Raw genomic sequence first — 24382 nt, 5'->3', positions numbered from 1 at the left:
TCCCTCGTCTTCTGCAAAGATGTCCAGCAGCAGACGACAGCGTCACGTTCTGTGCAGAGACAAACCAAAAACAATAATGTTAAAGCTTCAAAAGCAGAGGAGGCGGCACGGTGGGTGGAGCAGAGACGCATTGGAGACTCATCGCATTTACACTTGTGTTCAATGTGGTCACAATGCGTCTATGGCCTCCTCCCAAAGTGGTTTGGCAGATTGGATTATTATTATTATTATTATTATTATCGTTGTTATTGTTATTATTAATGATAATAATAATAAGTCAAACCATGTGAGATAAAAAATGTGATAGCTTCACTGAGACAATATCGACCTCCTAGTAAGTTTTCTGATAAGCTTCATCAGAATGATGGGTACCACTTTCTTCTTAAACCAACATTATATATTATTATTATACTTTATTATATTATTATACATTATACAGGATATAGCAGATATTTGTTCAGGTCTAAATCAATATTTTTTACTTAACTTGTTAACTCTAATATTGTAGATTTCCTATATAAATATTGTTCTGTAGTAAGACAGAGGCTTCAAACTCACCCTCTGGGTTTTGAACTACTTTGCAATATACTTTTACTTTAACACCGTCAGATGCACTAATGCATCGATGTATGATACTCTGTGGTAACAACACAGCTTAAGATGTGAGGATAGAGCTGCTTCGCCCATGGCGTTCAGTTTGCAGCACGCTCTGCATGTGGCCAAAGGATCGTCCTTGGAATCCTGGGCAAGCCAGTCTTCGTCAATTTGTTTGGTGAACCAGAGGTCTTGAAAGTAGTTTCAAGGATTTCAAGGACCCATGGGAAACCCTGTCCTACTGTAACAAACCAAGTGGAACGTGGTACCTAAAACTACTAAGCAAAACAAAGACCACATTAGAATTTTATTCCAAATTTTTTTTGTCTTTATTTGGATTGTAGGGCCCAGGCCTTTGACACTTCTGAAAGCACCGTCACAATAAATGCTTCAACTCCAGTCAAAGTCAGCAGACAGCCATGAAGCTGAGCTCAATGAGACATTTCAGTGTTGTTAAATATTAAAAAAAAGAAAAAGAAAAATCCAGTATGTCTTTAGCATCATGCACACACAGCCTGTGGAGGAACATGCATGGTCAGTGTGCTGCCGTCTGTGCTCTGCAGCCTCTTTAACAGATTTAAATATGGAGCCTTACATTGACCGAGTCATTTATGGAACTGAAGACATGTCGTCTGCTACTCACCATGTTCACACTCGTACAGGAATCACGAACCTTCTGAGGAGAACGGCTCAAACACAAGGAGAAACGGGGGAAAGAAAGAACATGTATGCCGACTGAGATCAGCCTGTGACCGCGGGGCCACGCAGCTGATGTCCATCACTCAGCACCTCACAAAGCACATGAACACACACACACAGGCTTCCTCTCACAGACCTGCAGCAGTCTGAGAGATCCTCAAAACATAGAATAAAAAAAGAAGAGGAGGATGAACAGATCCAGAGCAAATACCCATGACATTCCACCGCTGTACAAATGATTCATATCCTATAGGTTAGCTAAACATGAGCTGGCCCTTTAAGTTATGTACAAAAGAAACCACCAGCAACCATTTCAGCAAAAACAATGTCACTAATTTGTTGTTTCTGTTACGGGCTACAAAGTGATTTCATTGTTAATTAACCAAAAACGTGACGTTTACGGTTTTATATGTATATGTATATGTATATATATATATATATATATATATATATATATATATATATATATATATATACATACATATATGTCAAGGTTAAACAAAAGGTCTATAAAGCAAAAGAATAAAAAAAGGCATATGTACACGTTAACCCTGCCCCAGTACAACATACAGACCCAACTCTCAGGCTTCACCACATTCATACCTTGCATCCTCCTTCCTCAGGTGCTGTGTAAACAAAGCACAGCAGGTACGTGCTTGTCCCCCCACTACATCAGTAATATCAACCACGCTTGCTTTATTGGATGAAGGCATAGATGCAGACTATGGTGGTCACTGAAGATGAGAGCCAGACTCCGGGTGCAGCCGTGGATGTGTGCGCATGCACCAAATACACACCAACCATCCACTCGCTCGTACCGTCCCCATGTCTCCATCACACGGTTGTTTTTAGCTGATGTTCTTGCACATGTGTGTATCTGCATGTTTTAATACATACGTGTGTAAACCTGTTTTTGTCACTCGGTGTGTGAGTGTGTCTTACGGAAAGTCAATTTTAACATGTGGACATTCTTATGTCACCACCAATGACGGCCTGTTGTGTCGTTGTAATATACTTTAGACGTCTCAATGTGCAAGAAAGCAGCAGCATCTATTATTTTTACTTATTTCTTTTGAAAAGACTGGAAAAAAAAAACAACTCAAAAGTTCTCTGAGGAACAGAGGAGCTGGAGACGTCCTGATGAGTTGATACGGGTACTTCTGCATTTTTTGTCGGACTTTAATTTGCTTCACCAGTTTTATTCATTTTTTTGTTCAGGACCCAGAGGAGCAGCTGCTGAATGTTCCGTAAAGCAGATGCTGTCTGAAAGTTTTCCCAGGCGTGTTGTTGGTGGCTCCTCCTCTTCCCTCTTCCCCCCTCCCCCCCCCCGGCCCACCTCTGCACTTTACTCAGGCTTCCTGGGGGGTGGGCCTCTTCAGGTCCCTGATCTGTTTGACCAGGTAAGTCTTTTCATCGTTGAACTGTTCGTCCTCTGTTCTGTCGTTCTGGAACTTGCTGAGGAACTCGATGAGTTTGGTCTGGTTCTTCAGCAGGATGTCCAGGATGGGTTGCGTCTTGTTGGGGTTGGCCACAAACACCTGGTTGTGAAGGAAGAGGATATGAATGAATTAAAATAACATCCACCATTTTAAGAGGGACAGTCCAGTCTCTGTACGAGGTCCTGACATATTGAACCATAGTGGCAAAGGAGGAAAATAACATGAAAACAAGGATTTCACCGATCAATGCGTTCATCTATGATGTAGAAACCTTTAGTTATAAACACGAAGTTACTGTGAAAAAAAGCGCTGATATTAATATTATATACGGGGCGACGGTAGCTCCAGTGTTTGAGCGAGACGTCGTTCAACTCTAAGGTTGTGGGTTTGATTCCTGGCTCCGCGAGTCTTGGGGAGGACACACGTGTGCAGGGATGTGCTGTTGGTGATGTCAGTTCATGTGTGTGACTCTGAAGTGACAAGTAATGATAGGAAAAGGTTACTTTGATTTAATGTGTTTATTTTTGAGCTGAACATGACGACTGGAGCACGTTCTGCAAATAAACTCAGGTTAATAAAAGCTGATATTTAATTACAGGTTCAAATCTTCACAGCAGTTCCAAATAAGTTTAACACCAGGAACTACCTTCATGCTGTGTCTTCTTCTTTGTAGAGCTCAAAATAGATTGTTTTAACAAACCATCACAAAATAAACAAAGACACACTCCACAGCTCGTCTTCAGCTCTCTGTCTGCAGTCAACCAGGCTCGATTTCACCATGTTTTTGTTTGGTGACTGCACATGTGACGTCAGCGTCAGACACTAGGGTGTGCTGTTGCAGTAGTGCAGGCATCACGTTAGCTTTACAGGGAGAGCTACGACACAGTCTTGTGAAAGTGACTTCACCACAGTTTTCTCTTTTAACTCGCTCTGTGTATAAAAACATGAGCACTGGTGCCTCCCCCTGCTGGTCACATGACATAGCTGCAGCTTTTCCAGCCAGATGATTGGTTCAAAGCACCGTTTCTTTCATTATCATTGGCTGTTCAGGGTGTCTGTCAAAATGTGGATGAGATGAGTCCTGTCGACGTTCTAACTTGTGTGCCTTGTTTTTATATCGAGGAAAAGTGATGTCGTGATATAAAGTTATTCTATTATCACCCAGCAGTGGACCAAGGACTGACCCATTCTGTTTAGTAAGAATAACTTTGACATACTGCTCTCTGCTCTGAAGACATGATTCAAATCAATCAACTAATACAGATGGGTCCGGTACGACATTTTTAACTAGTCTTATATCACTAAGCGCTGTTTTTGGAAAGAATTTTGCTGTTTGTCTGTGACAGATTATCGCTGTTCACATGAGGAGAGAATTGTGTGTGCCTCTGTGCCAGCCTGCCATCCAAACACAGACTGTCCTACCCCCAGTCCCCAGTCCTAACAGCAAGAACGGTCCAACGTCTGGTTATATTTCACCAAATGCAAACAACAGTCGTTGCCTCAAGTGCAAACACAGCCGCAGATAACAACAAGCAGTTGATAGAGATAGGTATCGATACCCATATAGTATACATATACATATATATGTGTATATATATACTATATGGGTATCGTTAAGATATACATATATAACGATATCTTAACGATACCTATCCCTATCAACTGCTTGTTAATGAGGACACTATATGCATTTACCTTAAAAACGTGGAAGGCCTCAAACTGAATGTTGCGGCTTTTGTCTCGTAGCAGATTCATCATTAGTTTGAGATTTTCTGGTTTGCTGATGTATTTCGTCATTATGATGAAATTGTGCCGATCGAGCAGCAGCTCACCCAGTAACTACATCAGGCCACAAAAGAAAAGAAGCAATTAGAACTCAGTGAAATGTGCACACATTTAAATTTAAAACTATGCAGGAAAGTACAGTCAACACAGAGTATAACCACTCCTAAGAATATTCTAGGGTTTGGACACACCACTAGATGGCGGTCACGTCTAAAGAATAGAACAGAAGAGAAACCCAACTCTGTCATAACCCCATCTTTAAATAGAGTTGCACTACTAGATGAAACCTGTTTACTGGTAAGACGTGAGATTCTTACCTTGAGGGACTGTCTTTTAGTCACGTAGTTTTCTGAGTGGAGTAACTTTTCATATTCACTAAAGAACTGGAGGAGGAGGAAGAGAAGAAAATGTGTCAAGCAGTGGTTTGGATAAGGGACAGGATCCTGTGACAAATTATTCACAACCTTTAGTCAGAAGTTTGGTTCCCCTAAAGTTATTAGAAAGTGTCTTCCCATCTTATCAAAAGACTGGTATATGAGGTGATCATTAGAAAAAAGGAATGTTAATCTTACAGTTGTACAATGGCTTTGTCAGATTCAGAAAGCCACTTCTAACTTCAACACAATTACAGTTAGGGCTGCAACAACTAATCCGTTAATTGACTAATAATCGATTACTTTATTAATCATCACCTTTTTGATAACTGACTAATCAGTTCAAGTGTTTTTTTATCAGTAAAAAAGGTTCTTTGATTTGGAAAGACCATTTCCAACATTTTATGGACCAAACAATTAACAGATGAATCAAGAAAATAAGCGGTAATTGCAGCCCTAGTATTGCTTTACAAGGCTCCACTTCTTCCTGCCCCATATGACGAGATTAAATTACAAAACCCTGTTTCCAGATCCACAAAAGAGTATTTTATTTTAGCTTCATCGTTATGAAACAAGTAACACAATTTCAGTAACAGCAGACGAGTTTTATGCGACTTGTAGCAAAGAGGAGATTTAAAAGGCGTTTGACTCCCTGATGGTCGGCTCAGAGAGACAGATGTTGTCAAAGTTAAGCAGCATCCTAGATAACGACTCTCAGCCACTCCACACTGTGCTGCTCAGACACAGCAGCACCTTCAGCCAAACACTCATTCTCTCAAAGTGCACAACAGAGTCATTTCTGGCTGTTTAACTCCTCCCTGTGTCATTTACCAAACTTGAGACTTACTATGCATATCATGTACATTATTATATTTATGTTATATTTATATTTTTCTATGCCTTTTTAAAGGGTATTTTTATACTATTTGGTGTATTTACACCTTTGTTCTGTCAGGAGCACCTGTGATATAAACAATTTCCCCCAGGGATTAATAAAGTATTTCAGATTCAGGTTAACCATGGTAAAACTAGTGAATACACAACTTGTACACGTCACTTGACAAATTAATTTATAAGACACTTCATGCATGAGGGCCACCGAGGTGAGACTAATAAATTATTCGTCATTGTTTTTATCTGCCACTACACTGGTATATAAAAATAAAATGATTCAGATTGTGCTTTAAAAGTGATGTTTGGAGTCGAGTGCAGACTTACTCTGTCATAATTCTGCTCCAGAAACTCTGCACTCAGCAGCTTGTGTCTTGTGAGGAGGTCCTGAAAAAAAGAAAAGGCACAGTATTAGAAATGAATGAACTTGAGAGGTAGAGGAATACAAAGGTCATGAAGGAGCACTGAAGCATTGTTGGCGCATTTACGACACTCAAGGTCACCTTACACAAAACACACAAATACAACATAAAAATAGAGGTTACTGTGCAACAACTTATTTGTTGCTAATTAAACATCATTTCTAACTGAATACATTGCTTATAAAATGCTACATTTTCTCTCGTCTATTCAATTCTAGTTTCTAAAATCAGCAAAGTACCAGTAATGATTTCATGTCAGACATGTCAAATGACACTTTTCCACAGCTCGACTCTACTCAGTTTGATATGGTTTTCCATTATTAGAGTAGCTCCTCGACGTGGGCAGAGTCGACTGTTAAATATTGAGATTTTCAACATTTCCTTGTTATATGTTGGAGATGAACACATTTTCAGGATTTCCGATTTCCTAACACAATCAGTCTGCCAACATCACATTTAGTATCGGCATTTAGTCAAATTTAGTCAAATCACTTACTTTGAAAGTGGCAAATGCGTCTGAGGCGATGTCAAACGTAGACATTTCCACATATCGAAAGAAGTCGTAAAACTGCTCTGAACACAGTGTGATTTTGGCCAGCGGTTCATGTCTGATGCACTCCCTCAGCATGATACCACAGTTTAGGGCAATCTCTGGAGACTCATACCTGGACAGATCACAAACAATGGACATGATTTATTCATCTGTTTATACATCTGCTGGTGCACTGACGTAAGACATACATGAAGTGGTGAAAATCTAAATACAGTACAGTTGTGTTCTCACACAACACATGCATGTGTGTGTTTTCTCAGAACACTTTAAGAGTCCCTTACTTTGCCTAAGTGAATGCAAAAAATGACATCAAAATCACTTATTTTGATGTCCATTGTTCTCATTTCATGTTGTTTTGTCAAAACATTTATAAGTTAAGTTTTTAAAGAGCAAATGATTAATTAAATATCAGGGCTCCAGAGTTAGTTTTTTTTTTTTTACTAGCACAGTGACCTCTAACCAAAAGTTTTAGGAGCACAAGTAAAACATGTAGGGGTGCACATTGCATTTCCTCTCATTATCACTGTATTCCTGATATTTACTTTAATAAAAGCAGAAATTGCAATGTACTGTTTTAAATTAATAGTGTCAAAATCATATGTCTCTTAAAATGAACAACCAACAAAAGTTTTAAATTGTTGAATTTTGACCAGTTAACATATTTTGGCAAAGCAAAAACAAATAAAAAAATACATTACATTTAAATAAAGAAAAATGTAAGGTTGCACATCTTAACTTTCAGAATCGGTTCCTCAGGCCTAACATAAGCCTTACTTTAAAACACTTGAGTAAAGTCACACGATTAAACACAACAATCAATCAGAGATGGCACACTTCACCCCATTCACGCAACAAGCCTCTGTCGGCCTCTGTTGGTCATATTGGCAAGTGCAAGTGTGGAAACACAAACAGACAGACACACAGAGCTACTAAAAACAATAGTTCACTCAGTTGAGTCGAGCCAATCGACTCATAAATGGACCAGTGGACTGGGACTTTACAGCCCTAATTTGTACAGCCATATGATTCATTGCACTTTAATCCTGCCATTCGTGTCGGTAAAATGTCAGTACACTGGAAGCAGTAGCACTCAAGGGGTATATGTACTGTACCATAGGCGATGTATACAAAAATGCTATGTGTTTACTAGGGACAGATCTCAAATACCAGATGTTTCAAAAAGAACATTTTCTTATTACGATGGGCTTGGTTACAGCTGCCAGAATTATCTTAAGACATTGGAAAACTGGTGTGTCTCCTAATTGGACAGACTGGATGAATGCGATGGTGGAGACAGCATCCTATGAAAGGCAACACAGAGGACAGGACGAGCTCTTGGGAACTTTTTGGAACTACACTGAGAGGCCTGGATTTCGAATTCCCACATGTCAGTCAGTCAGTCATCATCTACCGCTTTATCCTCAACCAGAGGGTCGCAGGGGGTACAGATAGAGACAAACAACCATTCACTCTCACACTCACTCCTATGGTCAATTTAGAGTGTCCAATTTACCTATCCCCCACATTGCATGTTTTTTGGACTGTGGGAGGAAGCCGGAGAACCCGGAGAGAACCCATGCTCCATGCAGAAAGGCCCTTGTTCCAACCGGGGCTCGAACAAGGCGAGAGTGCTAACCACTACACCACCGTGTGGCCCGAATTCCCACATGTGATATACTCATTTTGATTTTATGATTTATTTCTTTATATGACATGTCAGACGATGCCAGATTCAGATAAATAGATACACATTTAACTGACAAAAAAAGTATTCATTAATAAGTGAAGAGAAGTTGCAACGAGTAGAGGAAGTGGATGAGTTTAACTATTTCAGAATGGAGTAGGTACATATAATTTTATATGACGAGATGTTAATGTAAATGTGTGGTCAAAAAATCTATTTAACTACTATCCAAAGAAAAGAAACGGACAGGGGGCATCAGTCCCTCAGCTCAGTGGACGAGTTAGTTTGCTGATGGCAGCCGATGGCACCGCGACAACACTCCTCTCACATCACTCTCACTTTAACAGCAGATGAGTCACAAGAAACGCAATGCGTTCTGGCTTTTTTTTTTTCTTTCCCTTCATGGTGCATGGCCAGAGCAGACGATCAAAAAAGGACGGCAAATACTGTTGTTTATTTTGAAATCGAAATCAATTTAGGGTCAGGTTTCTGCTCATTGACTGGTCTTTTTATTGTACTAGTGCAAAATCTGTTTTTGTGTGTGTTTTTAGTCATTGTCGGTGTGTTTGAGTGCTCATTGTTACCATTACACAGCAAAAGTTAAGTGACTTTTTTATGTGTATGGTAGAAAGCAAATACTGATACTGACATAATGGCACACAATAAACATGGAAACTACATTGAACTACATGGGTGCATAACAGTTGATTGGTTGTCACCGGGGATTCATAAAGTGACAGCTGCAGGAAAGAAGCTCCTCTGAACCTGCTGGTGGGGGGGGGCACTGTGTTTGTCGTCTGCCTCAGCTTCACAGCACCTTGTCTGCTATGCAGTGTCACTTGCCAGTCGAGCACTGCGTTTTTCACCTGCCTCAACTTCACGGCACTTTGTCTCACTCACAGTGCTGTGTGAGTGAGAGGGGGAGTGGCTACAGTAGAGCGGTGAAAGCCAATGTGTGCTTCTTTTACCGATATTTTGAAGGATATATTTGGCATTACTTATCCAAACCACGTCAAACTTGGCACAGCACTTACTCGTGCCTGTAACAAGACACCTGTCAAGTTTGAAATCAATCACTACAAGCGGCACGCACGCACGCACGCACGCACACACACACACACACACACACTGGAATTTATAGATAGATATCTATGCATTAAAGGTCATTTACTCACTACAAAAGCTTGTGATCCAGGACAACAAGGAATGACCATTTAACACCTCATAACCATTAACCCAAGTTAGTAATGTATTCATAGAGTGCTTTCCTAGGCTTTAGGCTTTACACTACAGTTTTGCTAGTCACAACCTTCCTGTTACACATTGATAGTGTATCTATTTACTCTATCACAAATCTATTCTAATCATTCACACGAATAGCTGTCAGGAGAGGGCTTTAGCGTCTTTGATGCCTCATGCCATCATGAAGACAAAACCGGGAATCAAAACCCTTTTTCAGGTTAAAAGACAAGCTGCTCTCAACCTGAGTCAGATGAGCTTGTGATATTTATAGGCAATTATCATAGCGTGATCAATAGCTTCACAAATTTGTGTGGTAAGAGGAAAAATAAATAAATAATGTGACAGCCCCAGGTACAGTGTGTGTCTGTGTGAGTCTTACCCTTTAAGCAGCATGAAGAGGATGTTCTGCTGGGTGCAGAGGTACTCCACTGTGGGTGTTCGAGTGCCAATCTGACGCCTCAGGATGTTGTTGAAGATCTGAGCCACATCTTTCTTACCCTGAAGTAACAGAGTGACATTTATCAGTCTTTATAAACACAAAGTGCACCTGGTTCACACTGCCATGCTGCTTCTATTGTGTGTGTTCACAATGGTTGTGTGACGGCAGACCGAAGGCAGACACGAAAGAGAGCGGCATTAGCAGAGAGAAAAATGATTTGTGTCAAAAGTACAGGAGCACTTCACATGAACGCCTTCAAAGACATCACTGCATTAGCACCTGAAGAGGAAGCATGTACCAGCCACGGGTGAGGGAGATTCACGCTAAGTTCGTTGCAGCACTAATTGTTACTCAGCATCTCTTTTTTTTCTTCTTTTTAAAGGATGTCTCTGTGGACTATGTTGTTTGCAGATGATATTGTTATCTGTAGTGAGAGTAGGGGACAGGTGGAAGGAAGGAAGAAGAGGGATGAAGGTTAGCAGGAGCAGTGAGACAGGTGGTACAGTGAAGCTGGGAGGAGTAGAGGTAGAGAAAGTGGATGAGTTTAACTACCTGGGGTCAACCATACAAAAGAATGAACAGTGCACAAGAAAGGTGAAGAAGAGAGTGCAGGCAGAGTAGGGTGATGTGTGACTCAAGGATAGCATCAAAAGAGAAAGGGAAGGTCCACAAGACGGTAGTGAGACCTGCTATGATGTATGGTGGGGCTGGAATGGTTCACAAAATCCACGGTTTGGTTTTTGTTTTGTTTTTTACACTCATACCATAACATGTATCAGATCTATAGCCTAATAATTCGATTCAAGGAGAATCAGAAAGAAGAAGCGAATAACAAGGGAAGAAACAAGCTGTCCTTTAAAGACCATGACAAGTATATTGACATACAGCTGAAAACTGTCAAAAATTCAATTCATTTTTTCTTTTTTTTATATATAGTTGCCTATCAGTCAATTCCCATTTCTCTGTTGCACTCATGTGATTTGCACAAGCTTCCGTTTTGAACAGAAAAGTGGGATGAGATCACATAAAAGAGGAAGATGATCACACACAACACATTGAGTCATGCAGTGATAGGGTGAGTCAGGGTGGCCTACTGCGGCAGTTACCACACAGCAACAGGGGAGACATGAGTTTATACACATATAAACATTGGCAGTCTGTGTGCACATATGCACACACACACACACTTTCCTTAAAATCAGTGTTTCACAAAACCTGAGCGGGAAAAACTTTAATTACTCACTATCCATAAATAACTCTTAATGTACCACATACTCTTTGTTTTGCTCATAATGCACAACTTATGGTTTATCTTTATCATTTCTGTTACACTACTCTGAGTGCGCCACAAAGTATTTCATTTACTATTTTTATTATTAATTGTATTTGAATGTGTTTGGTGCCATTTACCATACTGTATAATGTTCTATTTTTGCATATTTTATTTTGCAAATATTAGAGTTGTCAGATTTGAATTACAATAGATTTGAAATGAAACGAACAAGATGTGCTTTCACTGCAGACTTTCAGCTTTAATTTGAAGGTATGAACATCCGAAACACGGTGTATTTTTTCTACATCTTCTTTTACATTTTTTTTAATATTTTTATACTCTGTATAGATTTTAATTTGAGTGCTATATTTATACTGAAGTTTGTCTTTCTGTTTCCCGTAACTGACTCGTAGAACCCGCACAAGATTTCCAATGTGCCTGGACTGTCTGTTTAAGCACAAATGGCAAATAAAAACCTTGAACCTTGGCTCACACTTTTTAGGGGACCAAAAGTAATGGGACAAACTAAACAATCATAAATCAAACTTTCAATGTTTAATACTTTATTGCAAATCCTTTGCAATCAATTACAGCCTGAAGTCTGGAAGGCATAGACCTCACCAGATGCTGGGTTTCATCCCTGGTGATGCTCTGCCAGGCCTCTACTGCAACGGTCTTCAGTTCCTGCTTGTTCTCGGGGCATTTTCCCTTCAGTATGGTCTTCAGCAAGTGAAATGCATGCTCAATCTGATTCAGGTTGCATAACATTCCACTTATTTTAAAAAGACTCTTAGGTTGCTTTTGCAGTTTGCTTTTGGTCATTATCCATCTCCACTGTGAAGTGCCGTCCAATGAGTTCTGAAGCACTTGGCTGAATATGAGCAGAAAATATTGTTTGAAACACTTCAGAATTCATCCTGCTGCTTTTGTCAGCAGTTAAATCATCAATAAATTCAAGGGAACCAGTTCCATTGGCAGCCATACATGCCCACACCATGACACTACCACCACCATGCTTCACTGATGAGGTGGTGTGTTCTGGATCATGAGCAGTTCCTTTCCTTCTCTTCCCATCACCGTGGTACATGTTGACCTTGGTCTCATCTTCCAAAACTGTAAAGGCTTTTTCAGGTGTTGTTTGAGGTGAGGCTCAACAATGGTTTACATCTTGTGGTGAACCCTCTGTACTGACTCTGGTGAAGTCTTATGTTGATTGTTGACTTTAAAACACATGCACCTACCTCATTACATGCAGAGTGTTGATGCAGAGAACTGTTGTGAAGGGGTTTTCCCTCACCAGGGAAAGAATTCTTCTGTCGTCCACCACAGTGCTTTTCCATGGTCTTCCAGGTCTTTTGGTGTTGCTGAGCTCAGCAGAGCATTCTTTCTTTTTAAGAATTCTCCAAAAAGTTGACTTGGCCACACCTAATGTTTTTGCTATTTCTCTGATGGGTTTGTTTTGATGTTTCAGCATATGATGGCTTGCTTCAGCTTCTTGGATCTCATATTGAGAGGTAAAAGCAACAGATTCCAAATGCAAATGTCACTCCTAGAATCAACTCCAGACCTTTTACCTGCTTAATTGATGATGACTTAACGAGGGAATAGCCCACACATGTCCATGAAACAGCTTTTGAGTCAATTGTCCCATTACTTTTGGTCCCCTAAAAAGTGGGAGTGTAACCGTTCAACTGATTTGGATGTAAATACCCTCAAATTAAAGTTTATACGTTTAGTTATAGTATAAACTCATACGGCTTGCTGCTTGCGATTGCCTAAATGTTGGAGATAGACACATGTCTTCGGGAGATAACGTTCGGTTTGATTCATGTGTCGGATGTAGCACTCATGATTCTTCCAGTTACGACACCCACCAATATTTGGATAAATTACTATAGGCTACTGTACCTGCTCAGAAACCATGGTTGTTTGTACACTGGAAGTCCAACTTCAAATTCACCAGTGTTGGCTTGTCACCAAATGCATGGATAACCACGACATACATTGTACGACAGTATCAAACACAACCATTTACCAACGGGGGACCCCGAGAGTGAATCCTACATTGTCTTATTTCAAAACATGCAGATTTTTTTTCTCACAAGTACATTCTTACAGTTTGAACACACATAATATTAAATGAGCTCCCTAGTAGTACCCTCCATTTACTGCCAACAGATTAAATCTCACCTCAAAGTCGATGAGCTGTAGGTCTGCTATCAGGGTGCCAAGTAAGCCACTGTTGTAGAGCTCCTGGGCGAGCTGGGCCACTGCTTCTGTCTGGGGCTCTTTCTCATTAGTCCCATAAAGGATCTCCTTCATGGCCACCAGGCTCTTCGACACCTCCTCTGTGGCCTACATGCACACACAAAGACATGTATGTACACTAAAGCACTGATTTCAAGCTTTAATAAGCTCCTACAAATGGCACTTTCCTGGTGATTCATCATACCTTCTCTGCCTTTTTGTCAGAGATGTCATGCTTCTCAAGCACCGTCATGCTGTCCTTCAGGTTCTTGACTATGTCTGCTGGCGACTTGTGGGACTTGCCAAAGGGGAAAGGCATGGTGGAGAGTTACCACGGGCAACCAGACAGCAAACTGTCCACCTGAGGAGGACATTATAAAAAACACTTTTAGACTTATTGCCCTGTAAAGATAGAGAGTCCACTGTATCAGACACTGGCCATCTGATACTGGGCTCAAAAGAACTGAGGTAGATGGTGTATCATAAATATACCTATACCTGTGACTGACAGATTACTTAGATCATAATAATAATGTAGAGGTAACAATAAGACCAACTCGAAGTGCAGTTGTATGAGGTAGTGACAAATGGTCAATGTTGACTACATTCTGCAAGATTGTGTACTGACAAAACACGCTATCTGCCAGTAAACCCTCCTAAATGTAACACACTTGACCTTGAGGGTTACAATATCTAAAGAACATGGTTCACCATTTATTTCAACAGCTGTTTCCAACTAGAAAATAAAGTTTGTGTCTGATCTATTCAAACATATCAAAGAAAATACCCAGAGTTCATGTCTAAAAATGACTTGGATGTCAGTATCTCATTAAGAAACTGAACTATCGCTTTAATACTAGTAAAATCAATGAATGTATATTGCACTGCAAGAACACACCAGATGAAGAGATGTACTGTATCTTTATTCCATGTCATGTTTAGATCTGACCTCTCTCGAGGAGAGGTTTATCTTGTGGATCTCCAAGATATTGTTGGTTAATTATTAACTATGACACGTTTATTATAACGCAAGCTTTCTTGCTAAATGGCCCACTCCCTATACAGTGACTAACATCTGAATAAACACATGACTAAACAGACTGTACTTTAGACAGTCTCCAACTATCTATATAAAAAAAACACCTAACTTTGCATAGAAATAAAACTCTCTGCAGCTCTAGAGCACTGCAAGTAGAACGCATGACAACATGTCACAGCTGTCTCTATTTAACTAGGTTACTTAACAAGGGCCCTTATCTACACAATTCTCTGACCCACCCAAACGCCTGACTCACTCTACAAGTTTTCTGAATGGATAAGAAAGAATCTGACAGAGCCGGGGCCAACATGGAGGTGACTAATAAAAGTCTAATCTCATCAATATTTCTGTAAGGCTGGTCAATATGGATTATAAATAATACCTGGATATTTTTGTCTATATCCAGACATATAAGATATAAGAGGATATAAAGCTACGCACAGGTTGTTTGTCTGGACTCATGAACACTACAGTGTACAATACACTGTAAATACAGTCTAACATAAAATATCTACCATTTATGATCTGTATTACATGATCTTAATACAGTTTTTACCTTTCATTTCAGATAACACCTAGTTCATTTATTTGGCCTTTTAATGTTATATTAACTGCGTAAGAAACAACAAAATTGACCATAAATACGGTCAAGTTCTGCTATAATTATAATAATTAGGCTTAAAATGAAAGTATTATAAGGTTTTTAATACAATTTTGTCGGTTCAACCAATTTATATAATATAAAAGATATTTATTGAATCTAATAAATAACATGATTATGAAGCCTTAAAAACCAGGAAAAGCCATCACAGATACCTTGTCACAACATCCAAGATTCATACCTTGTCTCATGTGATATAGATATAATATTGATAACATGACCAGCCATATCTAGAGGACAAACAGTAGGACTAGAACTAACCTGATGTCTCCTGTCCTTTAGAGGATCCTCTAAACTGTAAACACAAGTCTTCCTCTTAGGTCTTGGCAGGGAATCCACATTTAGAAAGCAACGCTGAGGCCAGGAATAAAAACTAAGCAGCACCAAAGTGGGAGGTGCACCTCACCATTCATGATGTGTCAGGAGTGACTGGACTGAAATAATAAACCAGTCATAGGTTTCACTCGTGAATCTGGTACACAGGTTTGCACTTGCTTACATCTTTATTGGTGAAGATACACCTCAAACTTCGCCAGGTGGCCAAATCCGACTTTTGCTCAGGCTAATTCTCGTTAATGTAGCCAGCAGGCAACAGAACCGCCCCTGTGATCTTGACCCTCTTCAGTAGCAGTGACGCAAATGAGGAGGCAACACATATGGCAGGTTGACTGAGCAGTCAGCTGCTCAGTCACGATGAATCCTCTACTAATGATGTACCGAGTGTTGGCAGAGTGTGTGCTCTGGGCCTGACTTTTTAAATAAACGGACCCAACATGGATCTACAAGCAGAAACACGCCAGAATGTACATGTACAACAGTTACATACGCAGGAAATGGTAGTGTCTTCCAAAAATATCAATTAAATATAAGAAGAAGACAAACAACGTCACTGTCACCTTACAGATGCTGTGCAGCAAGGCTAATGTGGCTAATGCTGCTGTAGTTATCTCACTAACTTGTTCTGATACATTTATTTATAATGCAAGTATATTCACACATTTAAAACGTAAACAACGTGTCTCCATGAAGCTTGACAGTCAGCACCGCCCCATCTGTGACTCCATGCCCGGTTTGTGATGGTGTGAAGCCTGACAACTTTGCGCAATAGCAAGACAAAAATGGATACACTGTCACTTTGGAAAACTGTGTTTGGCAAATGCAAGAATATACACAGTAATAACTATGTTTCCTCTTCATAACTTGTTCTGTTTGTAAGCAAACGTGGCTCGTAATAAATATATAAATCACGGTCCAGCTCACAACAGAGCAAACACAGCAGCACACAAAGCACCTGAGCAGGCCCAACGCTGTCCAACGACACTGAGCTGACCTAACGCCGAGTGAAGCAGTCAATGACGCAGGGAGACTGAGCTTTTCTAGCCTTGGTGTGGTAACGTTCGCGAGGCCTGACAGCCATGCTTGACACTCGCTTCAGCTAAAGGGTTTCCGTCCGCCAAGCTAATGTTAGCGAGCGCAGCTAACTTCGAGACGCCCGTTATTCGAAGCTGAGAAAGCCTCCACGCTTACACACACACACACACACACACACATATGTGCGCTGCATCTCACATTCAACACATTACCTTATAACCGGCCTTTTCACAAGTTCTCCCGACTCGTCTGGATAGCTAGAAGCTGCTAATGGACTGCTGCTTTGTTTTCCTTGTTCGTCGCCTCCTCTTGTTTGCACTAGCGTTAATTGTGCGGCCCCAGTAGTCGGACTGCGAACACCAACAGCGGAGCCGCGGCCACAGCGTCTACCGCCCCCTGTGGCCGCCTGATCATCACGGCGGCAGAGGTGAAAGTTGGTCGTAGGGGGGCGCTCTCTGTCCGTGAGAACACAGTCAGGCTGACATGAGAACGTTCACTGCTGCTCTTAGTTCAAGGGGACATTTCAACTCCATTCATTTTTTAAGTTATAGTTTAAAGTTACTTTGTAACGACATATATTAGCGTAGTAACTGCCTCCTATTGAAGGCAATGAAACAGCACATTTCACATTAGAGAAATTGGAACAGTCCCATTCTTTAATTCATGCTTGTATAATCATTGATTAAACAATTATATTAAGTTTTTGTCATTTAGGCAAATCCAAACACAGGCTTTAAAACACTGACGTCACAATATACTGATGATACTGATGTCGGGAGCAGTGGGTCACTTTTCATATGGACAGTATTTTAAAATGACTTGGAGATGAAAAACCCATCGATGTTTTTGCCTAAATTCACTTGTATTGATTTTATTGACAAATGCCCGATTGTGTGCTTGTACTGCATGTTGTATATTTCAAGTAGATTTTTATGTATATTTTATTTTTTAATTGTTTTGATGCGTTAAACAGTTGTGTACGTGCCCTAACTGCTGCCCGTCTTGCTTTTCAGTTATTTTACAAGACAATGAATCAACGTAAAAATATTATAGTTGTAAGGGCACAAGCACAGACGTCAAGGAGGTAGCAGCTCATTCAACCTTTTTGTAGTCAAAAGTCATATTGAGGGATCTTGGTGTGTTTGCAGATATCTGTGTCCATCATGTTCTGATTCTTCTGTCTGAACACTGTGCAGTGTATGCAGCACACAGACTCTGCATGAGCACCTTATATTGTACAACCCTAACTATTCCTTTAAAGCTGTAGTGTGTGACTTTTAAATATCAACACATTCATGTTCATTCAATCCATTGTCACACGAGTTCACACACTGGTGATGTGTTTCTCTGTAGAACTGTGTTCAGACGGCATGTTGCTCAGCAACATTCCCCCACTGCACACAGGAAGTGATTTGTTTTATGTCAACACGACAGAGACAACAGCTACATTGAGGTAGTAAAGCGAGACGACTGCAAACAGGGTGAAATATGACTGGTCAGTTCTTTGTGTATACACAAACACTCCCTCAGTCAGTACTGGTAATATTGTTTGACAGCCACTTTTTCAGAAGGACACAGCACATTAAATAATGTTACATTGTCTTTGTTTGATGAAGACCACAGAGAGGCAGAGCAACACAAACTGCAGCTTAACTACATACATTACATTACATTACATTACATGTCATTTAGCAGATGCTTTTATCCAAAGTAAGAGCTTCAAGTAAACCAAACTAGGAAGTGCTAGTCATAAGTGCGATGTATAAGTGGACGGGCTGGGGTGTAGGTTTTGATCATGTCCTGGATGTAGGCTGGACCGGATCCGTTTGTAGCATGGAACGCAAGCACTAGAGTCTTGAAGCGGATGCGAGCAGCTACAGGAAGCCAGTGAAGGGAGCGGAGGAGGGGTGTAGTGTGGGAGAATTTTGGTAAGTTGAAGACCAGTCGAGCTGCTGCATTCTGGATGAGTTGCAGAGGTCGTATGGCACACGCAGGAAGACCAGCCAGGAGGGAGTTGCAGTAATCCAAGTGTGAGATGACAAGAGCCTGGACCAGAACCTGTGCCGCCTTCTGGGTTAGAAGAGGCCGTATCCTTCGGATGTTGTGCAACATGTATCTGCAAGATGGAGCTGCTGCAGCAATGTTGGCAGTGAGGGAGAGATGGTCGTCAAGTGTCACACCCAGGTTCCTGGGTGGTATGAGAAGGAGTTACCACAGAGTTGTTGAGGGTGATGGTTAGATCTGTGGTGGGAGAGCCCTTTCCTAGGAGAAAAAGAAACTCAGTCTTGTCCAGATTGAGTTTCAGGTGATGGTCAGACGTCCACTGAGAGATGTTGGTCAGACAAGTGGAGATCCATTCTGCTACCTGTGTGTCGGAGCTGGGAAAAGAGAGAATGAGTTGGGTGTCATCGGCGTAGCTGTGATAGGAAAAACCATGAGAGAGAATAACCGAACCAAGAGAGTTGGTGTATAGAGAGAAGAGGAGAGGGCCCAAGACAGAACCCTGAGGGACCCCAGTAGCTAGAGGACAGGGTTCCGACACAGATCCTCTCCAGGTTACTCTGTATGTTCAGTTTTGAAGATAGGACGAGAGTAGGGTAAGTGCAGAGCCTGAGACACCTAGTTCTTGAAGGGAGGAAGTAAGGATCTGGTGGTTAACTGTGTCAAACGCTGACATAAACAGCCATTTGTGATCTCTTGCTTTCAGCTTTGGTGGTATCGGGTTTTGATGCCTTATCCACACAACAACAGAACTTAACCTTTATGATACTTTTCTTTGTCACTTCACAAGGCATCGTTTCAAGAAATGTCTTTGTTGCTAAATGCTGTAGTACATATGCTAGGCCTGTATGAGGCGCTGTAACACTGCCACTGAAATATAAACAGGAGACTAATGGCCCTTCCACTATGGTCCCAGCTCACCTTGACTTGCCTCGCCACGGCACGGCACGGTGTGTTTACTACAAAAAGTACCTACTCAATGTGGGCGGAGTCATCACTGCACAGCTGCATGAAACTGCAGTGACTTTGTTTTACATGGGACACACACACAGACGATTGACTAGTGTGAAGCAGTTGTTTTCACGGTAACTGAATCATTAGAATCAGTTCATTAAAAATATTAGTTCAGTTCTTCCTCCATGACCGGAGCACAGACTCCGTCTGACACAGTGACTGGACTGAAACACAGCAGCAGGGTTGTCACTAAATACACCAGACTCCTCTGTTAAATATTGAGATTTTAGACATTTCTCTGATAATTGTTGGAGATTAACCCACGTTTTTAGGATTTTAATTATTTTTAACTGATCTACAGTTCAGCGCGGTCTGGCTTGATTCTTTTGTCGGACGTCTCTTCCTGTGATGACGTTCTGACCAATCAGTCTTCATACTCAGCACGCTTGGAACCCTCGCCAGAGCAGGCGAAACACAACTTCACCATGCCGAGGCGAGGCGAGGCAAGTCAGCCGGTGGAAACATTACAGTGTATACAATCACAGAAACAGAAAGAATAAAGAAAGTCAGACTGAGGAAAGAACACAAAATCATAACATGATAATCATAACAAGAATAGACCAAACTATCTACAAACTTAAGAAGACGACAATGTTGAAGATCATGACATCATCGTTTACCCAAAGTAACAAATTGGTTGTCAACATGAACATGCAAGGGTGGTGTTTTGAGATTTCCCCACTCTGGGACCGTTTCAGTGATCCCTGTTGTTGATGAAGCAGATTCTCTGCTGAACCTTTAGTTTTCGTGTGTATCCTGAGGTTGGGCCTTCAAGGGCCCTTTGCCTGGGGGCCCTTAACTCCCTTAAAATGCCTCTGGTTGGATCCCTATTACCTGTTTCCTCCTCTCTCTCTGTCTTTGTAGCCTCATGATTGGCCTCAGTAGTGAGCCTCCTCCTCCTCCTCTTGTGAGCAGACTTTCTGGACTGGGTTATTACTCTCTTCGTGCTCATTAGGTTTGGATGAATGGCGGCCTTTGTTTGGCTGCAGTTCCCACGACCCGACATTCGCCTGGCAGTCGCGTGGCTCTGAAACACACGCCCCCACGCAAACTTTAAGCGGAACTGGACATCTGGTCACGCTGACATCTGACACTGAACAACAGATATGCTGGAAACGTGATCAAGGCTGTGCCAGCACAGTGGACGTCTGTCCCACTGTCCAACTGCACACAGCTGCACAGTCAAATTATACAGGACATTGGCAGCACTTATATAATTCATATAGGTAATAATAAAGAATAATACATGTTATGGAAAGTGCCTTTCAAAGCACCCAAGCACACAGAGAAAAATCATTAAAACAGCAATAAAACAGAGAAAAGAGAAGTAAAATAGAACAATGTAATTACAGAGAGTAAACTGATATGAACAGATGAGTTTTTAGTTGAGAGTGAAATGAGAGAGTTGATGGTGGGCGTGAAGACCAGAGACGTCTGAAGGCTCTGCTCCCTGTGGTGCTGTGGCAGGAGGAGGATACCTGAGAGAGCAGGAGGAGGTGACAGTGGAGGAGACAAGTATGGAGGAGTGAGGTCATGAATGGGCTTGATTGTGTACAGAAGATTTTATCTCAAGTTATTTGGTTTCATTTTGTTGTTGAAAATGTCGCATTTATTATGTTAAACTGCTTTACTTGTCTACAGCAAATGCAAAGTTTGTTATATTCTTAACTCATTCAAGTCCATATCAGCACACGTGGTGCTTCACTTTGAATATAACAGTGCAATTTTGTCATTTTAATGTTGCGTCAACCCATGGACAAGAGGAAATGAGTTGGGCTTGTAGGGTTGGCAGTTTAAATCCGTGGCTGGGGTGTACTTGAGCAAAGCACCCCATTCCCCAGTGCAGGTGTTGCCCCTTGTGTGTGTTACTGGTGCGTTATACGTTAAATGCAAATATAGGCTACTAAATTAATTAGATCAAAATCAAGAGTGACACTAGTTTGGTGGAAAAATCAGCAAATCAATAGTAAAGCACAGGGGACTCTGAGGTGGTTGGACAGGGGCTTAAATTCGATTCCATACTGGCCGACATAAAGTCTTAGGCCTGCACTGCATTCATATTAAATATGATACAGATTTGTTCTGTATGAGGGCACATTTATTCTCCTGAGGTTATTTACTCTATTGTGTCTGTGCTGCTGTAAAAGAAAAAAGAGTCAGGGGCTCCCAGGAGTAAAGGCCTGTAACTGCACACTCTTATTCATCCCTAAGAGAAGGAGGAGCCTGTAGGGTGGAGGGCAAAGAGGGAGGAGAGGGTTTGGCGCATGGTTTCAGGCTGGACATCTGTTGCTTTTGAGTTCTCTCTCTCAGTGAATGGAGGCAGTGACCTGTCAGTCTTGACTGATGGGAGCCCATGTGTGGGAAAATCCCACAGCCAAAGAGTTGGACCATTCACATGTTAATGGAGCCGTATAAATACGAGGGCCGCGCCGCGCCGAGGGCCCTATAGAGGCGAGGAGGAGAGGCCGGGACGGGGAGCGCACACCGCACGCACGCACACATCAACAACAACATGACTGCTTCGACCATGGCGCACAACACGGGGAAACATCCCACAGCCAGAGACGAGAGAAAGGTATTTATGTCGCTTCTCTGACGTATATGAAGGGCCACAGACACACACACACACACACACACACACACAGCATGTGTTTGTGTTTGTGTAGATGAGGAAGCCGCTCATTGAGAGGAAAAGGCGGGAGAGGATCAACAACTGCTTGGATCAGCTGAAGGAGACTGTGATTGGCGCCTTCAGACTTGACGTGAGCGCTTCATTATCCGGGAGGAAATCTCAGTGTGTTGAGTTGCTTTGAAATGGTGCTTCTTTATTTGTCTACAGCAATCTAAACTGGAGAAAGCAGACATTCTGGAGATGACAGTGAAACATCTGCAGAACATCCAGAGCAGTAAAGTCAGCGGTGAGCGCCATGATTGCAAACATGCAGCTTCTGTTTAGCTCCATGTCTATTATAGTCTATATAATACTAAATATGTTTGTGAGCAATATTATATATTATATTATAATAGTAATAGTATGACTTCATTTTTATTGTTAAGTATAGACCATTCCATATCAAAACAAGCACTTTTACTTTGAAATATCTTCATAAATATGTATTTGTAAATACTGTATAAATGTGAATATTGTTAACATTTTAAGATCATATTGCCCACCCCCTCATGACCAGTTGCTCAATGCCCCCCTGCTCATTTAAATTTGACACCCCTGGTATAATGCATGACAACCATGTATTCAGGCTGAGGCTACTGTCTGTTTATTAGCAAAACATAGGAGTAACTTGCACGTGTTGCCATGAGGCAGCAGGGGGCAGCATCACAGGTGGGGTGTCAAACTCAAAACTGTGTCCCATTGAGGACCATACACATCAGTGAGAGTCAAGAAGAGCTCATTATAGCCCCCCCGCAGTTTCTGGCTTTGTCCATATTTAATTTGTTTATTTCTTTAACATGACCCAGGTAACATGATCAGTGTGTCAATGGAGGAGCAAGAAATACATCATCTATTAGCATCTCTCGAGTTATATGCTAACTGCAAGCTACATAGACTTACAAAGGAAGGGTGAGGTGAGGATATTCAGTTACAACATGAAACTTCACCAACAAATGTAGCAACATTTTACACATTGTACCCAGAGGAAAGGTATGATCTGGTTTTAATAGTTACATTGTTGGTTCACTGTAGAACATCAGAGAGATGAATGGCTGTGTTGTGCCTCAGCCACCAGGGGGTGCTGTAACCTCTCTTCTCTTCTCCTGCAGACTCCACATCAGGTCTGGAGGCCCAGCAGAAATATAGCACAGGCTACATCCAGTGCATGCACGAGGTCCGCAGTATGCTGCTCACCTGCGACTGGATGGACAAGAGTCTGGGCTCCCGCCTGCTCAACCACCTCCTCAAGTCCCTGCCCAGGTCCACTGATGAGCTCCCACTCTCCCAGCCCACAGCCACACACACTGTCCCTCCTCCAGCCGGCAGCAGAGGCCTCCTCGGCTCAGCCCTCACTGAGGAGAACCTGCTCCACAGAGACGGGACCGACCGCTGTGGATCCCACCTGGGAATGCTGGAGATGTGGAGGCCCTGGTGACGTGGTGGATCAACGGTGTTATGTATCTTATAGATATGCTGCTCAGAAGACAAACACGTGGGGCAGTTTTGTTCCGATGATTATAACTGTAGTGTATGGGCTTTAATGATCCTTTTTCTCAGTACTTCCTTTCAGAAGTCAATTCTTGTAGCCTGCATTATAGAAGGCTCTTATTAATCTTTCATGTATTTATTGTATTAACAGCTTTATTTATTGGATGTTATAAGGTGTGACTTGACCACTTTGCTTGTCATTGCATAGATTTTTATGTCTTCCTCTACTTAAACATAATAACAACAATAATAATAATAATAAAACTGATTTATTTCATGAATGATCATGTTCAAATATTTGCTCTGCTGAACAAGACATATTGGTCTCATAAGGAAACCCAAACTGTTTACTGTTCAGGTTACTGAACAGAAATGTTGATATAATTGTAATATATAGAAATCATGGATTAAAAAAAAATGAAATGATCAGTTAGAGATTAATGACAGATTAATAAAATGTGTTACAGAATTAACATTTTAGTTTGATTATTGTGA

General features: G+C 41.3%; 2 protein-coding genes across 3 annotated transcripts; one reads left to right on the top strand and one right to left on the bottom strand.

The window, feature by feature from the left end:
• Positions 1 to 899: 899 nt before the first annotated feature.
• cab39 (calcium binding protein 39) lies at positions 900 to 17102 on the bottom strand. Of its 2 annotated transcripts, none has more exons than XM_044018733.1 (9): positions 16926 to 17102; positions 13848 to 14003; positions 13586 to 13750; positions 10063 to 10181; positions 6701 to 6869; positions 6110 to 6169; positions 4835 to 4900; positions 4428 to 4571; positions 900 to 2831 (listed from the first exon to the last, which is right to left on the bottom strand). In XM_044018733.1, the coding sequence occupies exons 2-9, from the start codon at positions 13959 to 13961 to the stop codon at positions 2643 to 2645; spliced, it is 1026 nt and encodes a 341-aa protein (XP_043874668.1). In that variant the 5' UTR covers positions 13962 to 14003; positions 16926 to 17102; the 3' UTR covers positions 900 to 2642. The 2 variants fall into 2 exon arrangements, with proteins under 2 accessions (XP_043874668.1, XP_043874669.1); XM_044018734.1 differs by lacking the exon at positions 16926 to 17102 and adding an exon at positions 15604 to 15733.
• A 4908-nt stretch (positions 17103 to 22010) lies between these two features.
• Positions 22011 to 24168, top strand: LOC122764792 (transcription factor HES-1-like). Its single transcript, XM_044018732.1, has 4 exons — positions 22011 to 22303; positions 22395 to 22490; positions 22568 to 22646; positions 23509 to 24168. Exons 1-4 carry the CDS (start codon positions 22241 to 22243, stop codon positions 23832 to 23834), a joined length of 564 nt encoding a protein of 187 aa, XP_043874667.1. The 5' UTR covers positions 22011 to 22240; the 3' UTR covers positions 23835 to 24168.
• The last annotated feature ends 214 nt before the right edge of the window (positions 24169 to 24382 follow it).

Source organism: Solea senegalensis, unplaced genomic scaffold (assembly GCF_019176455.1).
Source record: "Solea senegalensis isolate Sse05_10M unplaced genomic scaffold, IFAPA_SoseM_1 scf7180000017664, whole genome shotgun sequence".
Taxonomy (NCBI): Eukaryota; Metazoa; Chordata; class Actinopteri; order Pleuronectiformes; family Soleidae; genus Solea; species Solea senegalensis.
The sequence above is the reverse complement of the archived record's forward strand: the minus strand, read 5'-3'. Positions and strand labels throughout refer to the sequence as shown.

Coding starts and splice junctions, on each gene's coding strand:
- cab39 (XM_044018733.1), bottom strand. CDS start 13,961: ATGCCTTTCCCCTTTGGCAAGTCCCACAAGTCGCCAGCAGACATAGTC. Junction 6,170..6,700: donor ACGCATTTGCCACTTTCAAA/GTAAGTGATTTG, acceptor TCTTTTTTTCAG/GACCTCCTCACAAGACACAA. Junction 4,901..6,109: donor TGGAGCAGAATTATGACAGA/GTAAGTCTGCAC, acceptor CTCCTCCTCCAG/TTCTTTAGTGAATATGAAAA.
- LOC122764792 (XM_044018732.1), top strand. CDS start 22,241: ATGACTGCTTCGACCATGGCGCACAACACGGGGAAACATCCCACAGCC. Junction 22,304..22,394: donor CAGCCAGAGACGAGAGAAAG/GTATTTATGTCG, acceptor GTGTTTGTGTAG/ATGAGGAAGCCGCTCATTGA. Junction 22,491..22,567: donor TTGGCGCCTTCAGACTTGAC/GTGAGCGCTTCA, acceptor ATTTGTCTACAG/CAATCTAAACTGGAGAAAGC.